The 15,762-nt window shown below is 42.2% G+C and overlaps 1 protein-coding gene across 2 annotated transcripts in view; it reads right to left on the bottom strand.

Moving 5' to 3' along the window:
* LOC121589990 overlaps positions 1-15,550 on the bottom strand; it is a 28,532-nt gene extending 12,982 nt beyond the window's left edge. Inside the window, exons 1-2 of one of the 2 annotated variants that reach the window (XM_041909303.1) lie at positions 15,318-15,550; positions 15,212-15,252 (exon numbers count right to left, since the gene is read on the bottom strand). In XM_041909303.1, the coding sequence (XP_041765237.1) occupies positions 15,212-15,223 (12 nt within the window). In that variant the 5' untranslated portion in view covers positions 15,224-15,252; positions 15,318-15,550. Of the gene's footprint in view, positions 1-15,211 lie in introns of both variants that reach the window. The other variant, XM_041909302.1, reaches the window with a different exon arrangement.
* Between the last annotated feature and the right edge of the window lie 212 nt (positions 15,551-15,762).

The following is a 15,762-nucleotide window of genomic DNA, read 5'->3' as shown; positions in this document are numbered from 1 at the left end:
GTGTGTGTCTTGCAGCCAAGGAAAAATGAGCCGGGTCTCATTTCCAAAGACGTCTACAAATCGAAGCACTGCTGTTGGGGAACTTGTTCACACCGATCTTGGCGGTCCCATGGAGGTTGCGACACCTCGTGGCAATCGTTTTTATGTCATGATGGTTGACGACTACAGCCGTTTTACGACGGTGTACCAGTTGCAGCATAAGTCGGACGCAGCGGAAAAGATACGTGAATATTGTAACCTCATGAAGAATCAATTTTGATACTATCCCAAGAAGATTAGATCGGATGGTGGCGGTGAGTATTCGAATCTTTCACTGAAAAAGTTTTTTTTAGATAACGGTATCGTTTATGAGCAATCGGCCCCATACTCGCCGCAACTGAATGGTGTTGCTGAATGGAGGAACCGTTATGCAGTAGAATCCGTTCGTTGCATGCTGTCGGAATCTGAAATGGAAAAGAAATACTGGGGCGAAGCGATCAGCACGGCGGTTTATCTGCAGAAACTTTTGCCTTCATCAACAGTGAACTGTATCCCTTTTGAACTATGGCATAAAAATAACCGTCATATGCAAATCTCCGCATCTTCGGATCGACGGCATACGTTCACATTCCACAGGAGAAAAGGCGATAGCATGACATGAAATCTGAGAAACTCATTTTTGTAGGTTACGCCGATGGACGTAAAGCTTATCGATTTTTGAATCCTATGACAGGTCGCATCACGATAAGCAGGGATGCTAAGTTTTTGGAGCTTTTTAATTTCAAGGAAGCTGTCAAACAGGTTCACACTGAATCTGGTGATAATTTTCATGTGCCGCTCGTTTTACCACCAACTACAGAAGAGAACAATGATTTGTTTTCAAGTTCACCACCGATATTAATGAAAACTCAGAATTGGAGCCGTACGGCAGTGCATCTGAAGGAGAAGATTACTCCAGTGATTCCTATGATGATGAAGATGTACGACGTTCTCAGCGCCCAACCAAAGGAATTCCTCCGGTTCGTTTGATAGAGGAAGCGTACATAATCGGAAATGCCCTTGAAGAAGAGCGTGAACCAAGGAGTTTTCACGAAGCCATTACATGCCCAAGCCATACGCAGTGGAAAGCTGATATGTTAGATGAATTAAAATCTCACTCGGACAATGGAACGTGGGATTTAGTCGAGATACCATCAGACCGGAAGGCAGTGGGTTGCAGATGGGTATATAAAATAAAACGTGATTCGTATAGCTCATTCGGGCAACTGTTAAAATACAAGGCGCGACTTGTTGCTCAAGGATATTCACAGAAGTACGGTCAAGATTATGACGAGGTTTTTGCACCAGTTATGAGCTATACTACACTCCGTTTGTTGCTGGCTCTGGCTTCTCGAGACAATATGAAGCTCAAACATTTCGATGTAAAAACGGCTTACCTATATGGCGATCTTGATCAAGAGTTATTGATGAAGCAGCCTCCTGGCTGCGAAGAAAAAGACAAAGAACACTACGTGTGCAGACTAAACAAGAGCATATATGGGCTAAAACAGTTAGCACGTTGCTGGAATCACAAACTGGGTGGTATTCTCCAAGAAATAGGTTTCGAGCAAAGCAGCGCTGATCTTTGCCTATATATGAAAGGCGAAAGTACTAATAAAATATACTTGCTAGTATATGTTGACGACATCGTGGTTGGCGCAAAAGATGAGAAAATCATCGATGAAGTGTACGACACACTGAAAAAAAAAAATTCGACATGACCAACCTGGGCGACCTAAATTATTTTTTGGGTATGGAAATTAAGTGCGAAGCAGGTAGATACAGCCTGTGTCTTAGCAGTTACATTGACCATGTGGTGGACAAGTTTGGCCTTCGTGATGCTAAAGGAGCAAGAACGCCTATGGATAGCGGGTACATGAAAGTGCAAGACAACAACGAAGCTCTATCCGATGGATCTAATTACAGAAGTATTGTAGGTGTACTCCTTTATATCGCTGTCTGTGCGCGCCCAGATATCGCCGTTAGTGCAGCGATATTAGGTCGGAAGGTTGAAGCTCCAACGCAAGCGGACTACGTGGCAGCTAAACGTGTCATACGATATCTAAAATCTACACGCGATTGGTGTTTGTTATACGACAAAGCTGATAGCGGTTTAACCGGCTACACGGATGCTGACTGGGCTGGCGACACTAGTACCAGAAAATGCACATCTGGATTTGTATTCCTTTATGGAGGAGGAGCAATTTCATGGGCCAGCCGAAAGCAGACATGGGTGACTTTGTCATCAATGGAGGCAGAATACGTGGCTCTAAGCGAGGCAAGCCAAGAACTTGTCTGGCTACGTGGTTTGTTAGAAGAGATGGACAATCCCCAAGATAAACCTACACGTATGTTAGAAGATAATCAGAGCTGCATAACGTTTGTAGGCTCTGAAAGATCCAGTCGTCGATCAAAACATATCGAAACAAGGGGACATTTTGTGAAGGATTTGTGTGACCATGGAGTTTTGAAACTTGAATTTTGTCCAACAGAAGACATGGTAGCTGACATCCTCACAAAACCTTTAAGAGCTACAAAGCAACGGAAGTTTTCAGGAATGTTAGGGCTATCGGAAAAACATGGCACTATCGATTGAGGAGGAGTGTTGAAACATCAACTGATCTTTGCCAAAATCCTGATTGCCATAACAGAGCTGCCAACATCATCTGTTTGACAGATAAACAATGCGATGTGACGCGCCTGAAGTGCGCATCATTTTCTTCTTCGTTTTTTCTCTCTCTTGCTTTGAACTATCATCAGTGTTAAGACGTGAATAAACTCGATCCTATTATTTTGTATTATGAACGCTCTGTGATTGTTCATTAATTGTGCAAATACCTTTGCCCAACATTAACTTGCTCAAGTTTGACATGATTGCATAACCTTCGTTCTGTTTTTCCTATATTGTGCGCGTAAATTCGTCCATTTGGTTTTTATAGATGTTACATCCAAACCCATTTCCGAACTTACGGACATCCATTCAAGTTCTTGTCGAACATTGTTTTTGTAATTGGAATCAGCTTTGGTCCACAGCAACGGTTTGATTTGAACGATTGAGATGAGCTCGAGGGTTTGTTCATCGGAGAAAAAACACTTCAAAGAAAATGTGTAGTAATGGTGAATGTAAATTATGTTTAAACACAAGCAACACTAATATTCAGGGTTTCGAATGATATTAGGGAATAGTTCAATCACTTAGGGGAATGTTGCAAATCGGTAGGGGAATATTGCATGCAAGCTTTGGATGTTTGCAATCGATTAGGGAAATTTTGCAAGCGTACTGTGGAGCTGTCGTCAGACGGTGGGTGCCGGTGTAATTGTGTAATTGTGTACCTCAAAATATTTTCGCCAATCTTACTAACTTATCATGTTCAATTATGGCTCCGCAGCAGGATTTCTTAAGTTTATCGTATGCTTATCTCTTGTTTCGTTTTATGTGATTTTTTCGTAGTTTTATCGATACATCCTTTCTTCTCCATTGTTATTGATATTGATATTTGAATTGCCGTAGGAGGGAAAAAGAAGGCCTGAGAAAATGCGCGAAAGGCAATGATTTCTTCCGTCGCTTTGCCCAGCGGGCCGAGCGGGCCAGCGGGTAAGTAGCTTAAGGCCACCATACTACCGAAGCGTATTCCAGCATTGGCTGCATCTTAGGCTAGAAATAGACGAACCGAGATCATCGCGGTACCGCGAAAATCGCGTATGACTTGAGCTGTCAATTATGTTATAAAATCTGACAGATAGGCGAGATAATCGCGGTTGGTGTATGGAACCATCCGAGGTCTGCTGACGATTGAATGTGCCAAGAAGAAATATTTTTTGATCAATTTGCGAATCACATTATTTATTTCACATAGTTTATGCAAAATAAAATACAAAACCCATTTCTCGACACGTGTTTTCACACAAATCCGCCAGAAAAAGAAAAAATAATCGGATCCCTACCGCAAAAATCTCAGTAATACCGAAGTTGGGTATCTCTGCGAAACAGCAGGCGCGATTGGAGGCGCGGAAGATTTGACAGCCCATCTGTTCTACAACTGTTATAAACAAGGCGCGAATTTCGCGGTACCGCGACGATCTCGGTTCGTCTATTTCCAGCCTTAATGCTATATTATGCCAGTGATGTGACGTGGAATTTGTTTTAGTGAAACTCATCATTATTTTTAGGTATTCGTAATAGCAACCGTACAGTCGTCAACTCGTGCAATTCCCGAAGGATAACCGTTCCCTGATCCGTAAGACTTGACTAACTGACTGGCAAATTCACTGTTATAATGAATATTGTACCATTGGTACATGAAACATGTACCAAGTGTTAAACGAGCCACGTAAAAAAACTGGCACGAAACAAGAAACAATGGGACATAAAAACTGAGAAATGAAGTTATGACACAAGGAATATACATAATAAAATTTCTGTCATTCATCAATTTATTAATGCGATAGGATTTTTTTTATTCCATTATTTCAACACCATACGTTGAATCGTGTATTAAATAAACACTCCGACCGTAGGAAAACACATAATAACGTTCTGGTCTTACCGAGATTAGGACTCCGAACGAACAATTTATATAATCTTTGAAAAAAGCGATTAACAACTATGATTAACATATTGCTATTATCTGCAGAAATATTTGTATAAAAATGATCTTTGTTAAAAAATATTGCACCGGACACTCAATCACATGTATTGGAAACAAAATCAGGCGCGCAGCTACGCGGCTTAATACATATTATACTTTGTCCTTAATCACAATCGGGTGAAATCGTGATCGTTTTGGATCGCCCATGCTCATTTATTTATTACTTGGTTTATTTTTTTATTTATTATTTATTTTACATGCATCGGTCAACAATTTATCGAACCTTTGCTCGGATTTTTCGAGCTGTAAGGAAAGTTTTTTTCTTAACCGAAATCACTCTAATGGCATACAAAAATAGGATAACACATTCACACGTCCACGGAAAAAAGAGAAACATGTACAGTAGAACGTCGATTATACGGGGGCGGATTAACCTGCGGGCGGCTTAAACGTGCGCATAAATGTGACAGCTGTTGAAACGTAAAGCGAACGTTAGCAGCGATAGTCAAATGGGCAACCCGTTTTTTGTACAGCTCTGTAGTGTCTAGTGGTATTTTCGAAACTCATTTTTGGTCATGAATAGTTGTAAAACCTATAATTATTGATTAAAATAATATTCTACTAACAATTAATCGATTAATTGAAGGTGAATTAATCGTAAAACTGGTGACTTTTGTAATTTTCATATGAATTTGACATTTCTTGGACCATTATCCATGCAAATCGATTAACCGGCTACCGTCCGGTCCCAAGCTGCCCGGATAATCGACGTTCTACTGTATAGAAATGTGTACAGCAGCTCACAAGAACTTATAAAACAAAGAAAGCAAAATCCAGGGATTGTTCAAGAAAGACATGTTAGGTGAGAAGCAAGGGGGTGCGTGTAGCAAAAATATTGTTGCACGTTCCAGGTACATTGCTACATTACTATGATGAAAATGAAATATCCCGGCAATATGGGCTAACTTCTTGCACGCGGGAAAAACAATATCCCTATCCGCAAAAGGCGGTTTTGCCGCGATTTACGACCTAGCGAAAATGTATTTTTGACGACCCTATCCACAAAAGGCGGTTTTCTCCGCGATTTACGACCTAGCGAAAATCTTTTTTTTTTTTTTTGATGATTTGTATGGAGCGAAGACACACTCCCAAATTATGGTTACAAATTATGGGTGGGAAGATTATGGTTCTGACTTTTGTTTGACTCTAGCTCACTGACAATGATCTCCCGTCGCATTCTCACAATCCCATCGGCTCTACGGTTTGGTTGTTGCTGCTCTTTCTCGCACGTGAGGGAGTTCGCTTTCTCCTTGTTTTTCCCGTGTATGGAATTGGCTGCTAACGATCATTATCCTCAGAATCCGTTAGTTACTTACTTACTAACTTATCCGACGCTACAACCGCTTTGCGGTCTTGGCCTGCCTCAGGAGTGTCCGAAACCGCTCACGGTCTCGCGCCTTCGTCTTCCAGTCCGTTATCCCGGCCTTAATGGCGGACGCCTCCACGCCATCTTGCCACCTCAATTTGGGCCTACCACGCCTCCTCTGTCCTTGTGGACGGCCTAAAAAGACTTTACGGGCTGGGTCGTCCGTTTCCATGCGTACAACATGGCCAGCCCACCGGAGCCTGACGAGCTTGATACGCTGTATGGCAGTGAGGTCGCCGTACATCTCGTATAGCTCGTCATTATAGCGGCTCCTCCATTGTCCTTCCACACATACGGGGCCAATTATCCTTCTGAGCATCTTCCTCTCGAACGCGGCTAACGAGGGTTTCGTCAGATTTGGACAGTGTCCATGTCTCAGAGGCGTATGTGAGTACTGGTACTATATAGGTACTATATAGTCCCAGCTTCGTCCGTCGCGACAGGTTCTTTGAGGTGAACTGCTTTTTCAGGCTGTAGAATGACCGGTTGGCAGCCAGCATCCTTGCGCGCAACTCAGCTTCCATGCTATTGTCGTTGCTGACCTTTGACCCAAGATAGGTGAATTCTGGGACGACTTCAAAAGTGCGTTCACCTATCTGTACATCACGCCTACGTAGATTCTGATTATTTATTGGTAGGCCCGCTGATGTTACCACCATCAGTTTATTCTTTGCCTCGTTTATCTGCAATCTGAGGTTCTCTGCCGCCTGCTCGATCCCTTGGTAGGCTTCTGCTACATAGGAGAGCCGCAGACCAATGATGTCTATATCATCAGCGTATGCCAGGATCTGGGTTGACTTAAAGAAGATGGTTCCCGTAGTCTCCACCCTCGAGTCGCGGATGGCCCTCTCTAGTGCCAGGTTGAATAGGAGACAGGCAAGCCCGTCTCCCTGGCGCAGACCCTTGGTGGTAGCAAAAGGTCCTGAGAGTTTTCCATCCACCCTCACCTGGCATGTGACGTTGGTCATAGTCATTCTAACTAGCCTTATCAGTTTGGCCGGGATTCGAAAAGAGCTCATAGCGTTGTACAGTTTTACCCTGGCTATGCTATCGTATGCGGCTTTGAAGTCTATGAAGAGATGGTATGTGTCGTTTTTGTATTCAGCCATCTTCTCCAAGATCTGCCGCATGGCGAAGATCTGATCAGTGGTTGATTTTCCGTTTCGGAATCCTCTTTGATAGTTTCCGACTATCTCTTCGACGTGCGGGACAAGACGATCCTGGAGGATCTGGGAGAATATTTTATAGGCGGTATTCAACACCGTAATACCCCTGTAGTTGTTGCAGTCCAACCCGTCTCCCTTCTTGTATACGGGGTAGATGATGCCGAGATTCCAATCACAAGGCATCGATTCGCTATCCCACACCTCAGTAACAATTTGATGAATCTCGTTTCCTAGTCGTGCATCTCCATTCTTGACCAGTTCAGCTGAAATTCTGTCAGTTCCGGGTGCCTTGTTATTTTTCAGCCGACGGATAGCCTTTCGTGTTTCTTCTATGCTAGGTGGCAGTAGCATGACACTATCTGCTAGTGGCGCTTCTAGCGGTTCGTTTAGCTCAGGTATGTCAAACTGGCGGCCCGCGGGCCGCATGCGGCCCTCGTCAATGCTGAATGCGGCCCGCGAGAATATTTTGAGAATTGCTAAATGCACTGCAAACCAAAAAAACTGTTATTACTATTCGTCTAATTGTATAAAATTTTCCAGAGAAGAACAATCATTTTGATGGTATATCTTTCAAATCTAACATGAATGTAACCATAACATCTCATAAACTTATGCTGCACAATCGTACAGAACAATTGAAACCCTTAAGAAAAATTGATTTGAATGCAAACTCATTATGTTTCGATGAAATTCTGAATATTAGCACAATGTTGTGTACACTCGATTGCACATTCTATGGAAAAATATGGAAAAATAGATTTGCGTCAACCTTCTACAAACGAAAAAGGAATGAAATACTTTCATACACACACTTGGAATCTTCGCAACAACTAGTGCTGGATTGTCAGAATCGTCATTTTTGATCTTAGCTATTCTGACTCCTGATCCGTCCAAATCAAACCAACAGTTCAGTTCGGTGCCGACCTAAGCTTATAGAGCCGTTTAATGCCATTCGGAACCATTGGAGTCATCGGTTGTCGCACGGAGCGGCTAATCTGCAGTGAGAAATGGATCTGGTCGGTCCTACCGAATTTGACCATGCCCCAATTACCCGAATTTGACCAATTATGCCCCCGAGTGCCGAGTTAAGGATTCATTGGGCTCCGAAATTCTTTTTCGAACGAATTTGCACGGCTCCGACCTTAGAATGTTACATTTTTGATGTTCAATTAAAGCCACTTCTGTTTTATTCATAATCATGCCACCATAAATGTTAATAAAAATGATTGTAGCCAAGTTGGAATTATGTGTACCCCACATTCTACAAAACGAATTAATGTACTTTCCAACCTCCCCAAAAATCAAAACCAAAATGATATGATTACGCTTAAGCCATGAGTATTTAGATTAAGGATTAAAATAATCGAAATGCCGAAGTCCTGCGATGTATAGCTTATTTCCATAGATTAGCTCACACAGTCCACTACCTCAATTCGCGAATCATCTCCCTTCAAGTGTCAAAAAACGAATCTTTGTCAGATAAAATTATCGTAATTTAAAAAAATTATTTGTAAAATACGGGTTCTTGGAACTTGGAAATTAGCAAAAATTATGTTTAAACACGTTTTATTACAATTTTTCTCTTGATCTGTCAAAAAATTGCAGGCAAATATATTTGTTATACATCCAGCGATGGATAGCTTGGATGGCTTGAAAATGATTCGCCTAGCGAAAAAGATACCTTAGTGAAAAAGTGTGGTTGGACGATATTTTCTAACAGAACTACCGTGTTGGAACGCGACTAATGAAAAATGTCGTAATAAGGATAAAAAATGCATGTGACTTTAAAAGTACATTAAACTATTTTTCGAAATAAAAAAGTGCACAATGAAAAATAACACAGCAAATTTGTAAATAGGAAACTATTCCAGATTTGAAGCGAGGAGTACAAAAAGTCAATTTGTTTAACAATAATGATTTTAAACAGTATTTTATATAAATATTGAGGTATAGTTTTTATTCTCACGTTTGCGGCCCGCGAATCACTGAAAATCTGTACTTGCGGCCCTCTGATGAAATGAGTTTGACACAGCTGGTTTAGCTGGTCGTTGAGTAATTCATCAAAGTACTGAGCCCACCGCGAGAGGACCTCTGGCTGGTTACTAACCAGATCTCCATCCTTGTTGCGATAGCAGGTAACCTTAGGTACAACGTTGTTTCGGTAACCTGCTATCGCTAGGTAGAACTTACGTGTCGGTCCGTTCACCTCTCTGGTTTGCTCGAGTTCCTGCATGTTTTGCTCTTCCAAAGCATGCTTCTTGGAGCGGTGAACTCGTTTCTCTTTGTGTTTGAGCCGTGAATATTCCTCTGCGCATGCCCGCGTTCTATGCCGTTGCTGCATTGCTCGGTATGCAGTATTCTTACGTTCGGTCACTTGTCTGCATTCATCGTCGAACCAGCCAGATTTGGTGTTGCCACGACGTGGTGGGAGTATATTTATTGCACAGTTTATTATTTTTGTTTTTAGAGCGTTCCACCTCTCGCTCGTAGTTTCATAACTGTTTTCTAGTAGTAGAGACTCGTCTAAAGCGGCTTTGAATTCCTGTTGGACAGTAATGTCCCTTAGAGAGTCCGTGTTGAGCCGAGGCTGCGTGTTTTCTCCGCCCCCATTGGTGCGTGGGCGGGCGATTCTACAATTGTTATCGTTAGTTAGTTAAAGGTAAACTGTTAGTAGCAATGGCTCTGGCACACCAAATGCTGTACCAATTCGTGCATGTTTATGTGCCACGCTGTATGGAAAGTGTTTTGTGATTAGCACAACTACAAACAGAGTATTATAGCGTGCGTCTCGATCCCTATGTATAAACATAAGACACACACCACTTTACTAGCATAAGGTTAGATGCCGAACGACGAAGGAGCACGAAGTTAAACATGACTACCCCACCCGTCAGGAAGGAAGGAAGAAGGACAGGAGATAGCGTCGTCGATTTCGCGAATTTGGTGCCCGCCGTTTGACGCAGAAGACGTGGAGACGTGGTTCGTGTGTCTCGAGGCTACATTCTGCATGAACGCGGTTAAATTTGACAAGCATATGTTTAACGCGGGTATCGTAGCACTGGGTACCCAAGCTAAGCATTTTCATTCTGCTATTGCGAAGTGTAACACCGCAACGACGAGTGACTGATACCTGGTCATAAAAAAGGCGGTCATTGGCCATTTTAACTTTTCAGAGAGTGAGAGGCTAACCAGCTTACTATCCGGTGTTTCTCTTGGCGATCAAAAACCGAGTCAACTTTTGTCGCAGATGCGCCGAATGGGTGGAGACAGGTGTTCCGACGCGGTTCTCTCCAACATTTGGCTTCGAGCCCTCACACCAATGGTTCGGTCCATCATCGCTGCGATTCCTTCCGCTTTCTTAGATGAACAAGCTGTGGTTGCCGACAAGATTATGGAAGTACTGAACGGAGAAGTATCAGCAGTTCGCACCAGGACCGCCAAAAATTGTTCTTCGCAGGCAAACCAAATCGCCGCACTAGAAGGGAAAGTTGAGGCGCTTACGCAGCGGCTCGAGGAGGTGCTGGCAGTGCATCGACCCGCATCATTCGATCGGCGACCGAGGCAACGGTCGAGAACGAGAGAGAGCGCCTTCTCCGCTCATCTGAAACACGTAAAAAATCACATCGCAAATGGATATGCTGGTTCCATTACCGCTATGGCAACAAAGCTGAGAGATGCGAGAGGGATCACCTGAGCGATCGCAATACTCAGTGTATTTTTTTTCGACGAGCAGAGCCCCTTACACCAAAAAAAATAGTCCGTTTTACACTCCCGCACCCAGACACTCTGTCACCCACACCAAGTTTCTCAGCTAATCACTCACCACATCACTATGCAGAACCCAACACTCCTAAAACACTCAGATCCACCTCCGGCAGTAACTCAATATATTCACCACACCACCGCTCAGAACCCACCACTTCAAAAGAGCACACATCTATAATTGCGCCACGCAAAAACACAACACAAGATCACACTACTACCACTTCATCACACATCTGCCGCATACACATTACCGATAATATGTCCCATCATCGCTTTTTGATCCACACTGGGGTCGAAATATCGGTTTTTATGATGTGTGCAGATTTGGGACACATGGTGGTAAACTTTTTATGCAGACGAGCAACAATTAAATGCCGCATATTGTATACCCTTTAAACCAAACGGGAGAGTGCTTTTAATCGTCACTTTGCTTCTCTATTCAACATGCGTAGTGACTCATTTGACGCAGTCGATCATTACAAGGAGACCGGTCCCTACGAGGCCATATGAGATCGATTCCCATCCGAACCTGTTAAATAAGTGCAACGCGCGAGAAGTCGATCCGCACATATGTAAACGACGACAAAGGCTAAGCGTGACGACGAATAAGCAAGAACGTCAATTGTTGAATAAACCTCGCTCTCTTTTGCTAAAACCTTCAACCAGACAACACGTGCGTAAGAATCCTCTTTGAATGGACAAATATTTTAACAGGTTATGGGCCCAGATCCACAAAAATGTCCGAAATCGTGAAAAATACCGGAATCGAACGACTGGACGAGAGAACTGGTCGACATGGAAATTCGTACAGACGTGTTTAAGACGAAGACCTGTGGGACGCCGTCGAGCCTATTGTAAAAGCCGACGGAACAGTAGAGGCCGTGAATCCCGTAAAGGATTAGAAAGCGCGAGGTAGAATCATATTGCTGTTAGAACCTGTTATGTTTGTACTTTTGTATTAAATTTTTTTATTGCACTCATACAACATACAAATAAATAAGATACACAATACACAATACACTTTAAAATAATACGTGCAGTGGTCGTGCACCAGCCACACCGAGCGCCCCTGCCGAGAGCTCCTGCTCGATCGGCTCGCAAACACACTCTGCTCGGCGCTCGGCACACACTAAGCCTTGCGCGCTTAGTGTGTGTGACAGTGTGCGTGTACACTCTGTCGTCTCCCTGGACGTTGACCGGTGGCAGCGCAACTCCCACAGTAAGTCCAGGGGTCGGCACGGCTGCCCACAACAGAATCGCATAATTATTACCACGTGAAAGATACACGAACGGCTCAAGAAGCGTGGAAGAAGCTGTGTGACGCGTTTGAAGAAACGGGCTTAGCACGAGAAGTTGGTCTGCTTTACAAGCTAATTAGAACCGACTTGGAGAGCTGTGGATCCATGGAACAGTATGCGAACAAAATGATTTCTACATGCCACCAATTAAACGCGATCGGTTTCACGATTGCAGAACGATTTGTCGGTGCGCTTTTCCTTGCTGGGTTGCCTGAACGTCACCAGCCGATGGTGATGGCATTAAAGAATTCAGGCACAGCGATAACGGGCGATTCGGTGAAAACGATTCTGTTGCAAGAGGAAGAAGATTCGACGCATGAAAAAATATGTGTCGTGAAACGTGATACACACAAGCTACGCGGAATAACCAGCCTAGAAGATTTGATCACAAAGGCCCTAAATGTTGGAAATGTCATAAATTTGGCCACATCGCTAGACAATGCGATGATCAATCTAATGCAAGATCGAATGCGTTTGGAGCGGCTCTGTTAAGTGTTGGTGAAGGTGCAGAGAGCGATTGGTATGTGGATTCTGGTGCCACGATGCATATGACACGTAACCTCAAACTCTTGGAAGCCGTGAAGGATAGAATCGGAACGGTCCTGGCTGCGAACAATAGGACCATGCAGGTCAAAGCATGTGGCATTGCAAAACTTTATCCGGCTAAGAGTAGACAAGAGGGTTTTCTACCGGTTCACGATGTTCACTATATTCCCAATCTTTCGATGAATTTGCTGTCGGTGTCACGAATAGTGCAAAAGGGGAATACAGTTGTGTTTGATAACGAAGGATGCCGAATAATGAATATTGATGGTATTGTTATTGCGACTGGTGTGATGGAGAACGATTTCTTCAAGATAATCGAATGGAAATCGTGTGAACGAAATAAGGTACTGGCATGCTCAGATCATTCTATGGAAATATGGCATAAGCGGTTAGGCCATATGAATGCAAGTAACCTGAGAAAGATGGCCAATGGTGTCTTGTATGGTTTGCGAATGAACGGAAAAGATTCAATTGGTGATTGCCGGATTTGTTCGAAGGGAAAGCAGACGCGGTTGCCTTTCAGTAAGAGTGGAACGAGAGCTGATGGATTGCTGGAAGTAATACACTCGGATATTTCTGGTCCCATGGAAGTGTCATCATTGGGAGGTAATCGTTATTATATAACTTTTATTGATGATATGTCGCGACGAGTGTGGGTGTGTAGCATAGGTTCGACACCCGACACTATTAGACTTAGCAAATTAGAATTAGATTAGAATAGCAAAGACACAATTATTAGTACAACATCCGCTATAATAATCTGCAGTAAATTCATTACATCCTAGACACAAACCGCACTAAGGCTAGAATGAAACAGCTAATGATAGAATGAAATAGCATGATAAGTGGCGTGATCGTATTCACCAACACACTCAAAAGAAATAGTTTTTACAAGTATAAAATTTTAGATTAAAAATTATCAGAACATAAATTACTGTAATTAGATGCACACAAATATTAGACATAAAAGTGCAATATGTTCTAATCCGAACCAACTAGATAAATAGGGAAAATTTAATAGAGTTCATCCAATTGCGCAGTAGGATAATACACATGGAAGGACGATGTTACCTAATGTACGCAAAAAGTCACGTACGCATAATGCGATAGATAGAGCAGGATAATAAATTCCCAAGTGCCACAAATCCACTAAACGACCACTAAACGGCTTCTAAACGCCTCAAATTCTCTACCTAAACGGAATATAGAAAGACTTCGTTTAGCAGACGGCAAACGACTCATGCATTCTAAAAATAGCAAAAAAAAGCTGGTGGCGCCATCTGTTTGTGGGATACCCAACCTGTGGAGCTTCCTCGCTTGGAGGAGAGCTTTCTCATTTCCTCTGTACTGTTGTATGGTTTCGCATTGAAGTTATGCATCGCTAGAACTAGAACGGCGATACGATTGTTTAAATACTAAACTCCAACGAAAACCACCAGTACTGAAGCAAGTGAGATTTGAGTAATGGTCGTTGGTGTTGATACCCACGTATCTGACCACACGACCATTCATATAGATTTTTGCTCAGAAAGTTAGAAGGCTATATAGGTCATTATAAGATGAAACTTGTCGAAACACATTGCAAGAAAAGGATAGCAATATAATGATGAGTTGTAATACGCCATCTATTGATCAAACCAATGAAGCTGTGAAGCTTTCATTTTTTTCCTATGGATATTCAATTTTCCAGTCGTTTAAGCTTAATCTGTGGCGCTTGGGTTGTAATCATGCATAACGGAGCGGATAAGCTAAATATGCCCATAAGCGCAATGTAATTATTTCGTATAAAAGGAAGCTCGCGCGTAGCTAGAAGAGAGTTGTTGTATCAGTAAAATCACGCAGTCCAGTCCGCCGCGCAAAATTTAGTCCGCAAATCAATAGAAGCCAACCACGCTATTAAGTTTAAGTAAAGTGGCAAAAATAAAGTGAGTTTATATAAAAGTGCAAATACAATCCGTCTTTAGTTTGGAACGGCACTAAGTGATGACAAGTTTCACTACATGGCGACCGTGACACAGAGCCAACGCAAAGGAATACGAACAAAACACTGAAGTAAGCATAACGAAAGGCTGCAGGTTATAAAAATCCCGTTGGACACGGTATGTAAACACTATGGTAAAATTTATATTTTGAAAACAAAAATACCATAGCGCGAAAAGCGGACGAAGGTATGTGTAAAAAGTATCGCAACAATCGCGAGTGCAAATTCGTCGTAAACACTATTATGCACAATACATATACACTAAGCTCACAAACACTAAAGTATTCGGCATAGATGTACGTTTAGATCACATTACACTTATAAACACAAAAGCCGATACGCGTCGTAAAGTGAGATGCAATAATGTGCAGTGACACCAATACAAATTAGTTCCGTGATACAACAACTGTGAAAAAACTCACCCGAAACTGCATGAATATCCCGAAACATCACCAATACAGTGCTAAAAATGAAATCAAATGTGAATTAAAAGCAACAACAATTACACATGCAGTGACACATAAATACCGAACCGGAATACTAATCAGAATAGTGCACAAGAAAGTGTGAAACTAAGTGCGCTAAGTGAAACCGAACTGAACAATCCCATAATCGCAGCAGCAGCAGCACTTCCACAACGAACAACACGAGGAAAGTGTTAAGAACGATAGAACGCGAGCAACAATACGCGAGGAAGCAGTCAACGACGCTATCGCAGTATACACATCGAGCAGCTGTTAAACTACACATCGTGCATGCCGTAGGACACGCAAACGATAAGTTTCGTTAAGTCTGGTATTGTAAAATTAACACTATGGGATATATATGAATATTCAGTAAAAAAAAAAAAATATATATATATATATATATATATATATATATATATATATATATATATATATATATATATATATATATAAAATTATAAAAAAAATAAGTAAATGAAAAAAAATAATAATAAAAAAAATAGGAA

The sequence above is a fragment of the Anopheles merus genome, chromosome 2R (genome assembly GCF_017562075.2).
Source record: "Anopheles merus strain MAF chromosome 2R, AmerM5.1, whole genome shotgun sequence".
In the NCBI taxonomy this organism is placed as follows: Eukaryota; Metazoa; Arthropoda; class Insecta; order Diptera; family Culicidae; genus Anopheles; species Anopheles merus.
Note: the sequence above shows the minus strand (reverse complement) of the source record. Positions and strands in the feature narration are given on the sequence as shown.